The 16,914-nt window shown below is 41.3% G+C and overlaps 1 protein-coding gene across 1 annotated transcript in view; it reads right to left on the minus strand.

The window, feature by feature from the left end:
• Window positions 1–1,382: 1,382 nt before the first annotated feature.
• Window positions 1,383–16,914, minus strand: part of CHST1 (carbohydrate sulfotransferase 1) — a 36,449-nt gene continuing 20,917 nt past the window's right edge. The window contains exons 2-3 of the mRNA XM_058164801.1: window positions 11,402–11,503; window positions 1,383–2,875 (exon numbers count right to left, since the gene is read on the minus strand). Of these exons, the coding sequence (XP_058020784.1) occupies window positions 1,572–2,831 (1,260 nt within the window). The 5' untranslated portion in view covers window positions 2,832–2,875; window positions 11,402–11,503 and the 3' untranslated portion in view covers window positions 1,383–1,571. The remainder of the gene's footprint in view (window positions 2,876–11,401; window positions 11,504–16,914) is intronic.

Consider the following 16,914-nt stretch of genomic DNA (forward strand, 5'->3'; position numbering starts at 1 on the left):
CTGGTGCTGCCACTGTGAGGCAGGTGTTGCGGTGTGGATGGCTTGGCTGTGGGGGCCCTGAAGTAGGCCAGCACATGGGGCAGCTCCACCACCAACCCAACTTGCCTTGTGGCTGTGGCACTGCAAACAACCGAACGGAATGGGGGGGCAGCTGCACAGGCTCTTAAATAGGGCTTATTTGGGGGGTAGGGCTTATATTAAGTGAATGTGCTAGGCTTATTTTTGAGATAGGTCTTATTTTCAGGAAACAGTGTCAAGAAGGGTTTAAACAATGAGGTGCTGAAAGTGAGGGAAGGGGCCTACTGCTAACTCCAGTAGTTCTTTTTGATTTGGGGTGGCAGTATTGGCCATTTCCATCTCCTTTAACTTTGCCATTTGATTCAGGAGTTCCAGCTGTCCCATTAAGCTAACTTCCCTGAATATATGATGATTCTAGCAGGCAGACAGGCAAGATTTCTTTAGATTGAAACTCCTGAGTTCTATTTTTGTTACACCGTCTTGTTACACAGTCATAGGTGTCTAGTACAAGCTAAGATGATATCACATGTGTCATGACATTGTCTAAAAAAATGCAATTTATCAAACAGGTGCCCCCTCCCTCCTACCTGTGGATTCTCAGACAACCTGCTGCAATTGACTACAAATGAAAAGGGCAAGTGTTTAAAAGCTATACAGATCATAGGATTGCCATCACTTCTGCACTCTGTCACTTAAATCAGATTGTCAACTTGTTTTATTATCATTCTTCCCACTGCCCATCCTTGACTCTAAAAATGAAGTTGCTACCTCCTTCTCCTTCTCCCTCACCATAGCATTAAATAGTATCCACAGCTGTCCTGAACAGAGTTCCACAGTCTCAAGATTCATTGAGCCTGGCTTGGTGACTTTCACCCTCCAGGAACAATTGATTTTATTGAATTCTTTATTTGAAGAAAACACAGAGATAAAGCATTGTTGTTCCCGTTTAGCAAATCTCAATTTCTTTCTTTCTTTCTACTTTTTTGGCACAAAGAAATGTTGTAAGTGTTACTAAACAAACTGTGGATCAGCAACCAGCCCGATAGCATGACTCAGATATATCAAAACAAGATTAAAAACAAGGAGACTATTCCACCATCAGCTAACAGTAAAACCTGCTCATAAGAGTTGGGAGGGAGGTAACAACACTATTCATAAATTAGACATATATATATTTATATTTATAAATTTTACAATGTAAGAGGTATAAAATTACCTCTTACATTGTAAAAGTAAAAAGTGCAAAAGTATAAGCCTTCAGATTCCCATCAATGTGGAAAGCCGAGGGTTACTTTTTTTCCCTTTTATATATTGTTAAGTGTGTGTGATTTGTAAACATTGCTACCTGTCCAGTTTGTTTATTTTAGTTTTTGCTCTTAAGAGACCCAATAGTCATCCATCTATACAATGGTTTGAGAAGGGGAACTTTCCTTTTGAGAATCCCATTCAACAATTAGTGCAAATTTTTTAGAGAGTAGGCGGGAAGAGGGAAAGTAAGGCAACAGTTACAAATGGCTCATCTCAAACTTACAATAGGAGCCCTAACATCTGCATTACCAAAAGGGCAAGAAATCCCTTTCTTCCACCAGACTTATGGAGAGATTCTTTAGTTCTTTTTCAGAGGATACCAGTTTGTAACCCAGTTGTATTAATACCTGCTGGCATGCATTCTGTGTGAATGCTACAATTTCATAGGAGAGACGGAACCGCCACTTCTCCGCTGTTGCTGCTGAATTTCGGACAGTCCCGTATTTGTGCTTGGCTGCAGACCTGTCTCCTCTTGTATTATTCTGTATCCATCGTTCCACATTGCTATCCATTGGAATACCAAGGAATTCATATATTTCCTCAGTCTTTTTTAGAGGATTCCTAGCTAGGTCTTCATATCGCACCAACATGTACTTGCCTTTCAGCCATGAGGGTCTATTTAAGCCAGTGGATACTGAGTTCAAAAAGTCCTCACAAACAGTGGTGAGTTGTGTCACATCCAAGTTGTAGGGTTTCCTACCTGTGCCATCCCAAATTCGCCAAAGTCTGTAAGTGTCTCTAAATGTTTCACTCCTGGAAGCAAGGATGCCTCTGGGGTCTCTCACTAATTGTATAATTTTCAGGTTGAGTCTTGGATCATCCACCAAAGCCCGAAGGTCATTGACCTCTGGCACTCGCACTGTTTTGATAGCAACATGCCCATGATCTTTGCACGATTCAGTAGCTAGAGTCAAATTCAAAGTGCCACATTTTTTTACGCAGTCTCCTTCTTCCAGAGTGGTATCAATTGGTGCCAGTGTCTCACAAACTGGCGCAGAGCACAGAGCTTTGCTGGCCCCTCTCCTGAAGAGTCTGTCTGTGGTGTGGTTCACCGGCTGGGGTTTGATGTAATTTTCCAAAAAGTAAAGATCACAGTCATAAAGACTCCTCAGCAAATCTCTGCCAGCTCCCAACATGATCCGCCGATCCATGGAGCCCTTCATCTGTGTTAACTTTGGAATCAAGGTGTACTGGACATGGTAAAGGGGCTCAAATAAATAGAAAACATCAAAGTGCTGATTAAAGAGCTGGCCAACAAAAGAAGAACCACTTCTGGTGGTGGCCAAGATCAGGACATGAGTCTTCTTAGAAAGGTTGTAAGAAAAGGTTGGGCTTTCATCACACAGTCTGTCAGTAGATTCAGCCTCCTGATTCAGGCTACAATTCATGGGATTGGGTACAGGACAACTTTGGAAGGACTTGGTTGTGAAAGTGCGGATGGCTGTGTACTGGATAGCAATGGAGGCCAAAGCAAGTAAGAGGACAGCCTTCCAAGAACATTGCATGGCTGGTCACCTTCATGGAGATTCGTCACAGTTCACTTTAGTATCTGCAACACAATAGAGTCAATCTGATTGAATGCGAATATTTATACTCCCCCAGAAATCACACACACTCTGCACCATAGCCTCCTTTCAGGAATCTCAAGAAGTCATTACAAAAGGTATGTGTGTCTGTGTATGTGCAAACATTGTGTTCTGTAATCTCAAGACTTTATAAGTACAATGGTTTATGTACACATCTACATTTTCAGCCCCTGCTGAGAAGAAAAAAGATGCCTAAGGGCTTCCCTTTCTCTCCTAGTAAAAAAAAGGTGAAAATTGTACATTTTCATTGCCAATGAAAGGCAGTCCCCTGCAGTCTGATCAGCTGTGGCAGCCTGTATTAATAGCTGAGGAGTATAGGAAATGTATGACCCCAGGTTTGTTAATGGTGGGAATAATGTATATAATTCAGGCACAAATTGAAAATATGAACTTCAATTACAAAAGGTAAAATTCAAAAGAAACACATTTTCTCCCTTTAAAAAAAAAAAGCAATACCTGGAATGGTTAATGGAAGGGGAAAATGGCTTTCACAAGCAATGTACAGCCTGCCATGCCAGAGGATGCAGAGGTTGGAGTGCCAAATTCAAATCTTTACCTATAAAGCACACTGAGAATTATAATTCACCATCCCACAGCCTAATCGCCTGCAGAAGAATGACAGTAAATTAGCTTTCCTTTCCCTTATATACACAATCCTGATTTCATCTGTTTCATGGATTAAGCACACACCAACACAAGGGGGAACACAACCATAGGTATGCTTAGTGTGATTAGTGAAAAATTAACTCTTGTCATCTCATCTGCTTCCTGACCTTTTACAGTTTGTTTCACCCAGTTCCTCATTTCACTGGGGTTATGTTCTCACTGGTATTCTGCTTATTTACTTGCACAGAATACTCATTTCTTATTAAACAAACTGACTACATAAACCAATCAAATAGGGGCGGGGGGGGGACAAAGACTCTTCTGCACACGTATTGATTAACCGATTGCCAAAGGCAACTGTTTTCTACATATGATTCAGAAAATTATTGAAGAGGAAAAAGTAATTGAGTAAAATCAATCCAATAGTGTATTTTTTATTTTCTAAATTATCAACATAAAAATACCAAAAGACAAAATGTCAGCCTTGTGGTGCCTAATTATGAAGACATCTCTTGCAAAGTGTTCAAAAACAACAATAATTTCTTCCCATGCAATGCGAATGGATGGACAAACATTTTTATGAGTCAAACGCTGATCTTCACAGCAACAATCTGTAAAAATACAATGCTGCTACTGGGAAGAGATCAACAGTGTTGTTCAGAAGATTTAGGTCTATGGATATTTTATTAATGGAGGAAGAAAATTGTATACTTTTTCTCAATTCCCCTTTCCCCCTCAATAATATTCCTAAAAATAAATTTCAGAAGATTGGTTGACTATTCAAAACAATTTGGAAGAATATATAGAAGGAATCAAAGAGTAACATCTGTTTTCTTCCTTCATTTGCTTAGAGGCATTACTTGACTCCAAGAGTTATTTTATCCAGTGCTGTACCACTCTTTTATTCTCAATATTGAAAGTTTAATTCACAGGATGAATCCTTGCTGTGATCCAACATCTCCAGATGGAATAGATCTGTATGTGGACCTATTTTCATTTCACAGGAAAGAACTTGAAACTGTTGTTTGTAGTTTAGGATTTGAAGCAAAAATGAATAGATTATAATCCTTTTATGAGATTCCACTAATGGAAGGCTGACAGCCTCTGGAAATATGCCTAACAGATTTCTTGAAATATTGCAGATTTCTTGCAATAAAAACCATTTTGGATAATGTAACTGCAATCTCTGGACATATCCACACAATTATTGTTTAAGATGCTTTTGTCCCTGAATTTCTGGCAATTTACATTTAATCCGGTTTATGACAAATATGACCAGACTGAGGCATTTGTCAACAGTTTGCAAAATATTTCATCCAGACTGAAGGCCACAAAATCTGTTCCGGGGGGAAATAGCTTCCAATTGCTTTCCTTCCTGTGGAAAAAGCTTATTGCAAATATATTCTGGTGTGTGTGTGTGTGTGTGTGTGTGTGTGTGTGTGTGTATAGTGTGTGTGTGAGAGAAAGAGAGAGAATGTGAGAGAGAGTTGTAAATGTATCTATATACACTAAAATTAAATATGCATATTCAAAGTAAAGATATCAAATGTATGTTTGGATAGCAACGATTTTTTAAATTAAGAAATTTTGATTTGATTTGATTTGATTCTGAATTGTTTTTCACTGTAGTCACTACAAGATCTTCCCTTTCTTATCACTGCCCATATAACTAAGCACTCTGTAGTGATTCAAAAACTAAAAGAATTATTTTAATTACTTTCATTAAGCTAGCTAGTTTTTTCTCATTTACTAGCTAGCTAAAGAAAATAGTAACTTGGTTGCATTATTTCTTGTCAAAACAATTGTTGAATCACAAATCTCTTACATACCAGAAAAGGCTGTCAGCCATTGCGTTATTTTAATATCAAAATTGAAGGGGTCTTAGAAATTCCTAAAGATTACGGCAACTATCATCTCCCTTGAGGGATGATCCCTTCCTCTATGTAGTCACCAAGGAAGTGCTAGACTTAGCCTTGAAAAAAGGAAAATGCTCCAGCCAAAATGCACCAGAGCATGTAGGCAATATAACAAAAGTATAGATAGTATATATATATATATATATATATATATAGAGAGAGAGAGAGAGAGAGAGAGAGAGAGAGAGACAAAAGTATAGATAGTATAGAACTTATCACTGGAATTGAGACAAGAGTTTCCTGTTGTGAATCAGCATGGTTCTAAGTCAAGGCGCCCACATGACCAGATCTGATTTTACTACATTTTTGTGGTGGTAACTAAGTGAATCTACAGTTGTTAAGTGAATCCCATGGTCAGAAATGAGAAGCCATTTTTAATGGGTTTTTTTTTTGCTGGAAGCTAGCCAGAAACCTGGCAAATCCCAGTCATGTGACCATGTGATGCTGATGCTGTGATGCCAAGTGAAATGAGAAGGAATGGTACAACCTTGTACAACAGCCAGAAGTGCTTTACATGCCATAAAGCACTCATTCTTGGTCCTTGTTATTGGTCCCAGTTATTTCATTACCATAAGCTAAGGACTACCTGTACTGTACCTGTACTACTACCTGTACCATAAGCTAAGGACTACCTGTACTGAAACTGCAGCCAGAAAATGCACTGGGGGTAGAATTAACAATGGGAAGGAGATGATTTTCATCATGTGGACATTTTCAGCGGCTGACCTTCTTGCCCTACGAGATTCCCCTCTCTCGTGGGTTTGGCCCTCTACGTTATCGAGGGCCCATCTTGAGGACAGGTTTTGGAACCCCGAGAGATGGCATGCCAAGAATAGGAGACTTAGGGGATTTTTAATTAATTGTTTTAACCGATTTTTTAAGGGGAGTTTTAATGGGAATTTTACGGGGAGGGTGGAAATTGACAGGCTTGGGTTGGGGGGGAGGGAGGGTGGGTGTTGGGGGAAACCCGTCAGGGAGGGTATGTCCAGTCCCAGCGCGTGCTCACGACACTATTTCAGTTGGTCCGAAGACAAGGGGGGAGGGGTTTGTACAGAGCAGAGAGTGTTATTCCATCTGTACGGTAAGTGGGAGGGGCAGATATGGCAGAGGCAGGGGGCCGTATCATCCTTTGGGAGCACGTGTTCGATGTTTAAAAGCGATCATGTGCTCCGGCCCACCAGTCCTCACTCGTTCCCCGGATGGTCAGGACCCTCAGAGCTTGGGTCTTCGGCTGATGCTCTGCAATGCCCGGTCCGTGGTTAACAAGGCTCCCCTGATTTGTGACCTTATTCAGAGGGAGTCCACGGACTTTATGGGCATTACGGAGACCTGGTTGGGCACAGAAGGGGGTGTACCCCTGGTTGAACTGTGCCCTCCGGGTTTCCGTGCATTCCATCAGCCGAGGGCCCAAGGTAGGGGTGGGGGGGTAGCGGTTGTGATCAAAGAAAGTCTGGAGCCGAGGGAGTCCACTGTTCCTCAGATAGCTGGCTGTGAATCCCTCCTTGTGAAGTGGGGCCATCGGAATCAGATGGGGCTGTTGATCACGTACCTGGCTCCTTGCTGCGTGACTACAGCCCTACCTGAGTTACTAGAGGTGCTTGCTGGTGTGGCGGTTGAGATTCCCAGACTTCTAGTCTTGGGGGATTTCAACTTGCCATCGGCCGGCTTGTCATCAATGGTGGTTCAGGAGTTCCAGGCCTCCATGACGGCCTTGGACCTGATTCAAGTAACTGATGGCCCTACACACATTGGGGGAGGCGCGCTAGACTTGATTTTTATCTCTGGTCAGTGATAAAATGATCTGGATTTAGGAGATGTAATGAAAGAACCGGTGTCATGGTCAGATCATTTTCTTCTTCGCCTAGACTTTCAGACCGCCGCTCACCACCGCAGGGAGACAGAGCCAACACGTTGGTTCCGTCCCAGGCGCCTGATGGACCCGGAGAGGTTCCTGATGGAGCTTGGGCCGTTCCCTGAGAATCTTGCCCACGGCACGACTGAAGAACTGGTTGTGGCTTGGGAAAAGGCCGTGGCTGGGGCTTTGGACCGTGTCGTGCCTTTGCGGCCTCTGACCCAGCGTAGATCTCAATTGGCTCCCTGGTTCTCCGAGGAGCTAAGAGAGATGAAATGCCGGAGAAGACGCCTAGAGAGTACCTGGAGGTCCAGCCGTTCCGAGGCTGATCGGACACTAGTGAGGTCTTTTACTAAGACCTACCTAGTGGCAATGAGGGAGGCGAAACGTTCCTACGTTTCCACCCTCATTGCATCGGCAGATAAGCGCCCGGCCGCCCTGTTTCGGGTGACCCGTTCCCTCCTTCATCAGGAGGGACGGGATGACCCCCTACAGGGACGGGCTGAGGAGTTTAATGGTTATCTATACGATAAAATCGTTCAGCTTCGGGGTAGCTTGGACCAAGATTGCGATGATCCAACCAAGATGGCGGAGACATGTCTTGTTGAGGTTATTTGGGATGAGTTTGATTCTGTGGCTCTCGAGGACGTGGACAGGTTGCTGGGGAGGTTGCATGCAACTACATGTTTACTGGACCCGTGTCCTTCCTGGCTAGTGCTGGCTGCTCAGGAAGTGACACGAGGCTGGCTCCAGGGGATTATAAACGCTTCTTTGGTTGAAGGGGTTTTCCCCGCCGCCTTGAAAGAGGCGGTGGTGAGACCTCTTCTGAAGAAGCCTTCCCTGGACCCAGCTATTTTGGGAAACTACCGTCCAGTCTCCAACCTTCGCTTTGTGGTGAAGGTTGTAGAGAGTGTGGTTGCGTGGCAGCTCCCCCGGCACCTGGAGGAAGCTGTCTATCTAGACCCGTTCCAGTCCGGCTTCCGACCCGGTTACAGCACGGAGACGGCTTTGGTCGCGTTGGTGGATGACCTCTGGAGGGCCAGGGACAGGGGTTGTTCCTCTGCCTTGGTCCTATTAGATCTCTCAACGGCTTTTGATACCATCAACCATGGTATCTTGCTGCGCCAGTTGGAGGGATTGGGAGTGGGAGGCACCGTTTATCGGTGGTTCTCCTCCTATCTCTCCGACCGGTGGCAGACGGTGTTGACAGGGGGGCAGAGGTCGTCCGCGAGGCGCCTCACTTGTGGGGTGCCTCAGGGGTCGATTCTCTCGCCTACCCTGTTCAACATCTATATGAAGCCGCTGGGTGAGGTCATCAGTGGTTTCAGGGTGAGTTATCATCTGTACGCTGATGATACTCAGCTGTACTTTTCCACCCCGGACCACCCCAACGAAGCGGTCGAAGTGCTGTCCCGGTGCCTGGAAGCTGTACGGGTCTGGATGGGGAGAAACAGACTCAAGCTCAATCCCTCCAAGACGGAGTGGCTGTGGATGCCGGCACCCCGGTACAGTCAGCTGCATCTGCAGCTGACTGTTGGGGGCGAGTTAGTGGCCCCAAAGGAGGTGGTTCACAACTTGGGCGTCCTCCTGAATGGACGGCTGTCCTTTGATGAACATCTGGCGGCCGTCTCCAGGAGGGCCTTTTACCAAGTTCGCTTGGTCCGCCAGTTGCGTCCCTTCCTTGACCGGGATGCCTTATGCACAGTCACTCATGCTCTGGTTACGTCTCGGTTGGATTACTGCAATGCTCTCTACATGAGGCTGCCCTTGAGGTGCACCCAGAGGCTGCAGTTAGTCCAGAATGCGGCTGCGCGAGAAGTAATGGGAGCCGCTCGTGGCTCCCACATAACACCACTGCTCCGTAGTCTGCACTGGCTTCCTGTGGTCTTTCGGGTGCGCTTCAAGATTTTGGTTACCACCTTTAAAGCGCTCCATGGCTTAGGACCCAGGTACTTACGAGACCGCCTGCTGTTACCCTATGCCTCCCACTGACCCATACGCTCTCATAGAGAGGGTCTCCTCAGGGTGCCGTCCGCCAAACAATGTCGGCTGGCGGCCCCCAGGGGTAGGTCCTTCTCTGTGGGAGCATCGATGCTCTGGAATGAACTCCTCCCTGGCCTACGTCAAGTGCCTGATCTTCGGACCTTCCGTCGTGAGCTAAAAACATACTTATTTATTCAAGCGGGGCTGGCATAATAGTTTGATTTTAAATTGGGGTTTTATTAATATTCTTAAATATTTTAAATTTAATTTTAATTATTAGCCGTTTTTGTAATTTTGCTATGTTTTTAATTTGTTTTAATTGTACATATTTTGTATTTTATCTCCGGCTGTACACCACCCTGAGTCCTTCGGGAGAAGGGTGGTATAAAAATTCAATAAATAATAATAATAATGATGATGATTAGAGAGCGAAATTATTTATTTCTATTGTCAAAAAAAAAAATAGTCGCTGTACCATTCTAATGATGAGTCAACTATGTAATGCAGATAAGCTCTCTGTCTATTGAACTAACCTTCAAGTATTATACCAAAGAAATTAATCATTGAAATGCACGATTTGCAAGTGTAAAAAAAAAAACAACAGGAGGGGGGAGTTGTAAAATGTGACTCAGAGAAAGGAGAAACACGTTATTTGGTTCATGCAAGCACAGACCCTTGCATTCTAATAAATGGAAGACACAGCTAAAAAGGTGGTAAAGATCTAATGCTTCTCATGATGGAATACAGGAGGATGCTATAAAATAGGGCACTGACTGCTAGACTCTGTTTTCAAAACTAAACTTAGTTATTATTTGGAAAACTTTTATCAGTGAAAGCATTCTTCCCATCAGGTGCCAAACCAAATACCTCCTGACTGAATCCTCATCTTGGCCCTTGGGGGAAGAGTCAGAGCTTCATGACCTTTCAAAAGGTAAAAAGCGTATTTCAGATGGCAACAATTAAGGGAGGAGACCCTTATTATTTACTAGAATCTCAGGTCAGTGTAAGTCATCCTTTCCATAGTCTACTGTATCCTAACAACCTTACAAAGTGGATCGGGCTGAGAGATAATGGCCTGTTTCACATGACATTAAATAAATTGTGAGTTATTATGTGCACTTTGAAAATTGTCCTCCAACAGTCCATTTAGCTGTTTAAAATTTGTAGCTTACCCAATCAAACTAGAAATCCTGGTTTCCAGAAGCCCAGTGCAACTTTTTTTCAGATTTTGGTGAGACAACTCACAAAGCTTGCTTAATGAATCACACACAACAGGTTAAAAAAATGGTGGAATGTGCAGATTGACAGAACTTTTGGGCTGAGCCTGTTATGTGAACATACAAGCAACTGGCTTAGTGCCAACCAATGAGGTTCACGGTTGAACCAGACCTAAAATCCAGTTCTCTCCAAACCTAGTCCAATACATTAACCCTTATATCCACATAAGCAGTTGTTTAAAGTCAAGGAATGATGTCTAAGGCAAATATTTAAAAGAGGCATTTTATTCCCCTTTTAAATATTGATCTTAGACATTCCCCTACCCAATATTTTGTACTTTGGGGGAAATTAAAGAAACAATACCTTCAATCTGCTCTTCATTCTGGCAGACTAATCAATACATTCCTGTAGTTTTCTTGCAACCAAGTGGAAAATGTTTACCACTGCTTTATCCTAAAATTTCCTGCCCCACTTCTCACTCTACCCACAGGCATTTGCAGGTTCTGGTTACTTTTACTAGACTGATTGGTTTGACTATCCCCTATCCCTATTAATGCCAATGTCTACGGGCCTACATTTCTGCCTACAAATGCCTACAGAATTTCTGGATGGTTTTCCATATAAGTACAAATTCTGACGGATCCTTCTTAGCTTTTCAAGAAAACCAAGGCTGTCTTAAGTGCTTCACCCAGCAAGGCAAAAGAAAATAGCAGGTCATTCAAGTATATTATGGTTCAGATTGAATCAGAAGTGTTGTCTCAAATATTTAGATTTTTGTTATCCTAACCAAAGAGAATTACAATCACCCTCACATCAAGCTTATGGGATAAATCAACAATTCAAGCGGCAAGAGACCATCCAGAATGTGCTGCCTGGGCATGTAAGAACAAGGAGTTAATCATGCAATACTTAACTGTTTCAATGGGTAACATGTTGTGCAGCTGTTGCAGGATAATAGCATGTCCTGCTGTCCTCTGCATCACTATTGTGAGCTTCCTGGCTAGAGAGGAAGATTTCTACAGGAAACAGAAATATTGTTATTAATGTTCTCTGCAGCAAATACATGTTCTTTAAACAGCACAGAATATAAAAAATAAAATAAAATTGAGTGGTCAAGATTTCCTGTCCTCGTAAATGTGCAATGGATATTTCCACAGATTTTGTCTCACAACACAAATGAATAATATCAGTATTTCCTTGAAGCTACCTGCAGCGGAACTCTACATCCAAGAGTTCCCTATGGACTCTTGAATAGCAAAATCCTGTCAGCAGCTGTATTTGGTGCTCAATGTTTGAAGCTATGTACCAAGCCTCCCTGAGGTCATTGCTTGAATCAGTATATTCTGATCTTTACTCCCTTTTGCATACTTAAGATCATGTCAACTATATTTAACTAACTGATCACTTATCCACAGGGAGAGGAACTTATACTTAACTAATGTTGTTGATATTCAGTTGCAATTTAGATGGCACTGTTAATGATTAAAGATGCTGGGATTTGTAATACAGCAACATTTACATAATCACAGCATTCCATGGATTTAAGAGCTCAATTTATTATTACTTCCTGATGAGCATAACTACATCTGACCACCTTGATTTTGATCTCTTTATGAAACTATATTGGCCCAATTTCTGGGTGAACCTATTGCAAGTCAAATTAATGCAGCTTCCTCTGCAAACGTTTATATTTAGATATCTCTGTGAGTTGAATGCTATGTATCCACAAGCCTGACAGGTGAAGCGTGAGAGGCTTCATGTTCAACGATCATGTGTTCTTGCAGTGAAAATTCATATCCAGAGTATATCTTGGTTGTGTCTGGGAACCAACTTTGATATAGCATTCCTTCTGATCTTCTTTCAGTTGGTTGGAGGAGGGTGGCATCCAAATTGAATAAAATAAATAAATAGACTGTTAATTTTGTTTTTTAGTCCTACATAGATCTTATCAAATGTTCATCTTGGGCTACATTCTATCCAGCCAAAGATAATACTTTGCTTTCATTTAATATCTGTTGAATTATCTATGAAACTCTTTATATCCACATTCACCTTTATTATATACTTGTGCTTCAGTATTTCCTCTTTATTGCACAATATTACCAATTCCCTTAATGGAAAACAGAATTTTCAAGTATCCTCTTTGGTCAACCATTCTATTAATCAGAAAGATGAATCATTTTTCCATGTTTTTAAGCCTAATCATCTCTATTATTATGCTAACATTTATGCCAAACACTGCCAAGCCCTGATCATCTGCAATAGAAAAGAAAGGGCTGAAATACAACTATTCTCTCAGTTCATGGTCTTAGGACAAAGGCTGCTGGAATAGACTATCATTGGGTGTATAAACACAGTCAGGGTTTGTCTATTTTAATCTGATGGCTATGACTGTCTTCCCAATTGTGACTTATTGCTATTGATTTTTAACTGCTGGAAATGAGGGGGTGAAAAGACCATCCTGCATGTAGTATAAGATCTTTGCATATATTTTGCTAGGTTGTTAATCCGCTTTTTTTTAGGAAAGTAAACTTTACTGTTTATTTGTGTTGGTCAGGGTCTTTTTAAGTTAAGTACCAGTACTTGAATGAGGAGTAATTAGGGGGTTAGGGTTAGGATTAGGGGAAAACCCACAGGAATTTTTAGAGTTGGTTTTCACTAGCTGTGCCGCTATGATGTATCCAATAAACATGTTCTTTCAGGAATCTATCTGCCTCAGAATTCTGCTTTTGATGTGTTACTCAGAACCCTGACACTATGAAGCAATGGAACAACCTGTCTCCTGATGTTATGGAGGTTTTCAAGCAAAGATTGGATCGCCATTTGTTGGAAATGGCATGAGAATTCTTGAACCTGGCAGGGGGACTAGATAATCTCCAAGGTATCTTCTTCATGATTCTCTAAATCAACACAGCACTCATAAATATTTCCTACACTGGAGATTGTGGCCAAAAACATACTTGTAAGTAAGTAAAGTAAAGTAAGACAATTTGTTTAAATTAATTCCTACAAGAAGTTCCTTCTACCTCAGACCAGATGATATCAACAAGAGTACAGAGCATTTTGATAATAGTCTCATTCAATACCTTTGGACTGCACATGCAAATGAAAGACAGAAGCCGAAAACAGATGTTGCTGCATTTTAGCTATGGGATTTGGCTGAACAGACTATGCTGGCACTTTTACTCTGTCCCAGAATGAGCCGTATAAGCTGCACTCAGGGAGAAGTATCTTCTTGGCAGGAAAATACTATATAAGCCCAGAATCTCTTCCAGCTGATATAAACATTTACAGTATTTTAGACATGTCCTGTAAAGTTCCAGGGTAGACTATATTGAAGAAGTACATAATTGGACTCTTACAACACATATGAGGCAACCTGACATTCTTCATCATCATAATTTTATCCTATTAGTTTTTCAAAAATATTAGAGTAACCTCTTCGATATCCCCCATATTTAGCAATATATGCAAGATAGGTAAAGCTAACAGTGAAATGACTGACTTCACAGTTAGTCTGATCAAGTCCTATATTCAATTCATGACATCACGCTGATGGATCTTTCAATCAGAAATGAAATCAGGCCATAATATGAAAGAAACAGTATCAGAGATTTTATCAGGACTCTCTGCCTTTTATTCCCTCAGGATCAAAATAGATATGAGTGAAAACAGATCCAAAGCTGCTACTTGCTATTTATTTACACTTGGGGAAGGAAAACAATAGACTAGAGTTAAAATCCAGAAACTGATTTTTTTACCTTTTTTCTTCTTGCATATAATGAATCTGGGTTTCCCTTTGTTCTTTAGATTAATAAAACAACTTCCATATTTCCCACTTTACACATAAACATAATCATACAATTTTTCTGCATCACAATGAATTTAAACTTCCTCCTTTCTCCTGACAAAATTCTTCTTCACACCGTAAACAAAGTGAGAAATTCCAGCAGCAGCCCACAATGCGAAACTATGTTTTCATTCATTGGTCTAGCAACTCTCTTCCTTAGCTCTGGGACCGCAGGATATTTTTTAAAAAAAACTTCTGAAAATAAACAGACACAATAAAATACATGTTTGCAAACTCAGATATCGTACACATATCCAGGCCTGGTATTTGGGATTAGATAGAGTATTCCCACTCACTTAATGACTGATATCCACAGATTATCAATCACATAAACACATGAAATGGTCTTGATAGACGTTTTTTAACAAGTGTTATGGAATGAGACACATTACTTTTAAAATAGAATATCCTCTGTTTTTGCAGTTACAATGAGAAAAAGCTGTTTATGTAGCAGCAGGTAAAGCTTGGAGAGATGGGATGTTCAGTTTTAGAGACTGAGCATAAAATGCTGACAACAAATGCTGTGTAAATCCCAGATTAATTTACCTAAATATTTTTTTAATCTGCCGTTGTTGCAAACAACAATCTGAGGTTATTCTGCTCGACCAGTAGATTGCTATTTTCTCTCCCATTTATTGTGAAGAAGTTTCCCTCCATCCACCCTTAAAAGGCACATGCACAACCTTTCATCTTTAATAGTTGCTCTGAGCATTGCTTAAACACCCAAAACAGTTTGCTTCATTGGTGTATTGACGCACACACAAATCTCATGTCTCCTTATTGCCCATTAAAGCTCAATGGGAGAACAAGAGCAGCAGCTGGCAGGCAACAAAATGAAGAGATTTCTGCAGCCAGCAACATAACTATACATATAATGCACTTTCAGGAATATGGTAGCTACAAATACGTTAGTGTTCAACTATTCCATCTCAAAGCTTCTTGTGGCTTTAGCATATTAAAATGTCTAATTTAGGAAAGACCAAAGTTCTTGGTGATTTCTCCCAAGAGGATACTGTGTTGTAGACTGATTACTTGCCTAGAGAGGAAGGAAGAAGTGAGGGGGAAAGGCTAGGTCATCTCCATGTCAGTTATAGAAGGCAAAGCAGGACTGCTTTGAATGGGCCCAAAGGCTGATTCAAAACAGAAATGTTTTCATTTATCAAGAATGATCGTGAATGTTTTAACTCCAAAAATTTTTTGAACAGTCTTCATCAAACCAGTGGCCAAATTACACCTATTCTTCCTTCACAAAATTGTAATCCTTGAAAGAGCCCCTGTATCAATCTGGGAAGCTGCCAATACATCATCACATTATCTATGTAACCTAGTCTTCTGCACTTAGATGTCCTTTAGATCAGGCCTGCCAAACAGGTGGTCTGTGGACTGGATATGTCACGTGCAAGCCACACCCACTCCGGCTCCGCAAAGGCAAAAAACATCACAATCTGGACTATGATGCAGTGAGTTTGACACCCGTGTTTTAGATGCATCAGATATCAATTCTAATAATCTAATAATCCCTATTCACTCTAAAGCATCTGAAAAGCACCAGACAGGTAGTGTATTTCCAGAATCATATGCAGAAAGGTCTTTGTCATCATTATTTATTAAGAGATGCCAAGGATTGGGCCTACAACCTTTCACATGTAAACACATAATCTGTCAATGAGACACAGGTCCTCCCCGATTCCTGCATTCATAACTATTTAAATGTATACTTAACCTTTGCTATTTGGTTCATTGTGGTCTACTGCAACATATTTAAATTCAACAGTCCCACAACAATAAACAACTTGAACAGCAGGAACAGAATACGTAAACCCAGAAGTTTAAAATGTAGAAAGCTCCGACATATTACTTCAAGCAACAGCAAAATCCAGCCTATAAAATCCAAATGTCTTCCTAAGTAGGGAAGCCTTAACCTTGCAGCAGAACATCGAAGTGAATCTGTTTGGGGGAAAAGTACCAAATCTAACTGCAGCAGCAGGACAGCTGTCTTCTTCTGTCAACTAACATTGTCTTGGAACAGATCTGAAGGTCTCCACAGTTCATATCAGTAAGAGAGACAAGGTGGTAAATCAGATATCCACACTTTGGAGATTTAAATATCATTCTGCAACGCTGCCAAGAATCTGCAAATCAAGGCAACAAGTATCTCCTTCTAAAGAAGGATCATAGCAACAGCTTTAAAAATCTCTCTGAAGTATCATTGAAGCATGGGGGTACCAAGTTTTGGTTGAAGTGAAGCACTCTCAGTTTTTGACAGGATGTGACACCTTGATGCTCTCAGGAGCAGGTTCTTGTAGCTGCTATGAAATCTCCTAGTCCAATACAATCAGCTACTTTCTAATTGGTAAATAAGTCGTCCCCATTTTGGATTATGAACAGGGAAAGTTCATTTGCAACAGGCAGCCACTGAATAAGAGGTATAAACCATCTGCTATGTCCACCATAATCTCTCATTAACTAGCTAAAATCTCTTTCAGTTTTACAATACTAACAATATACAGATGCTAAACAAAAGAATAGCTGGGAAATTCTAGACATAATAGCCTTACTCTTGGCCATGTGGAAACT

This window comes from Ahaetulla prasina, chromosome 1, assembly GCF_028640845.1.
Source record: "Ahaetulla prasina isolate Xishuangbanna chromosome 1, ASM2864084v1, whole genome shotgun sequence".
Taxonomy (NCBI): Eukaryota; Metazoa; Chordata; class Lepidosauria; order Squamata; family Colubridae; genus Ahaetulla; species Ahaetulla prasina.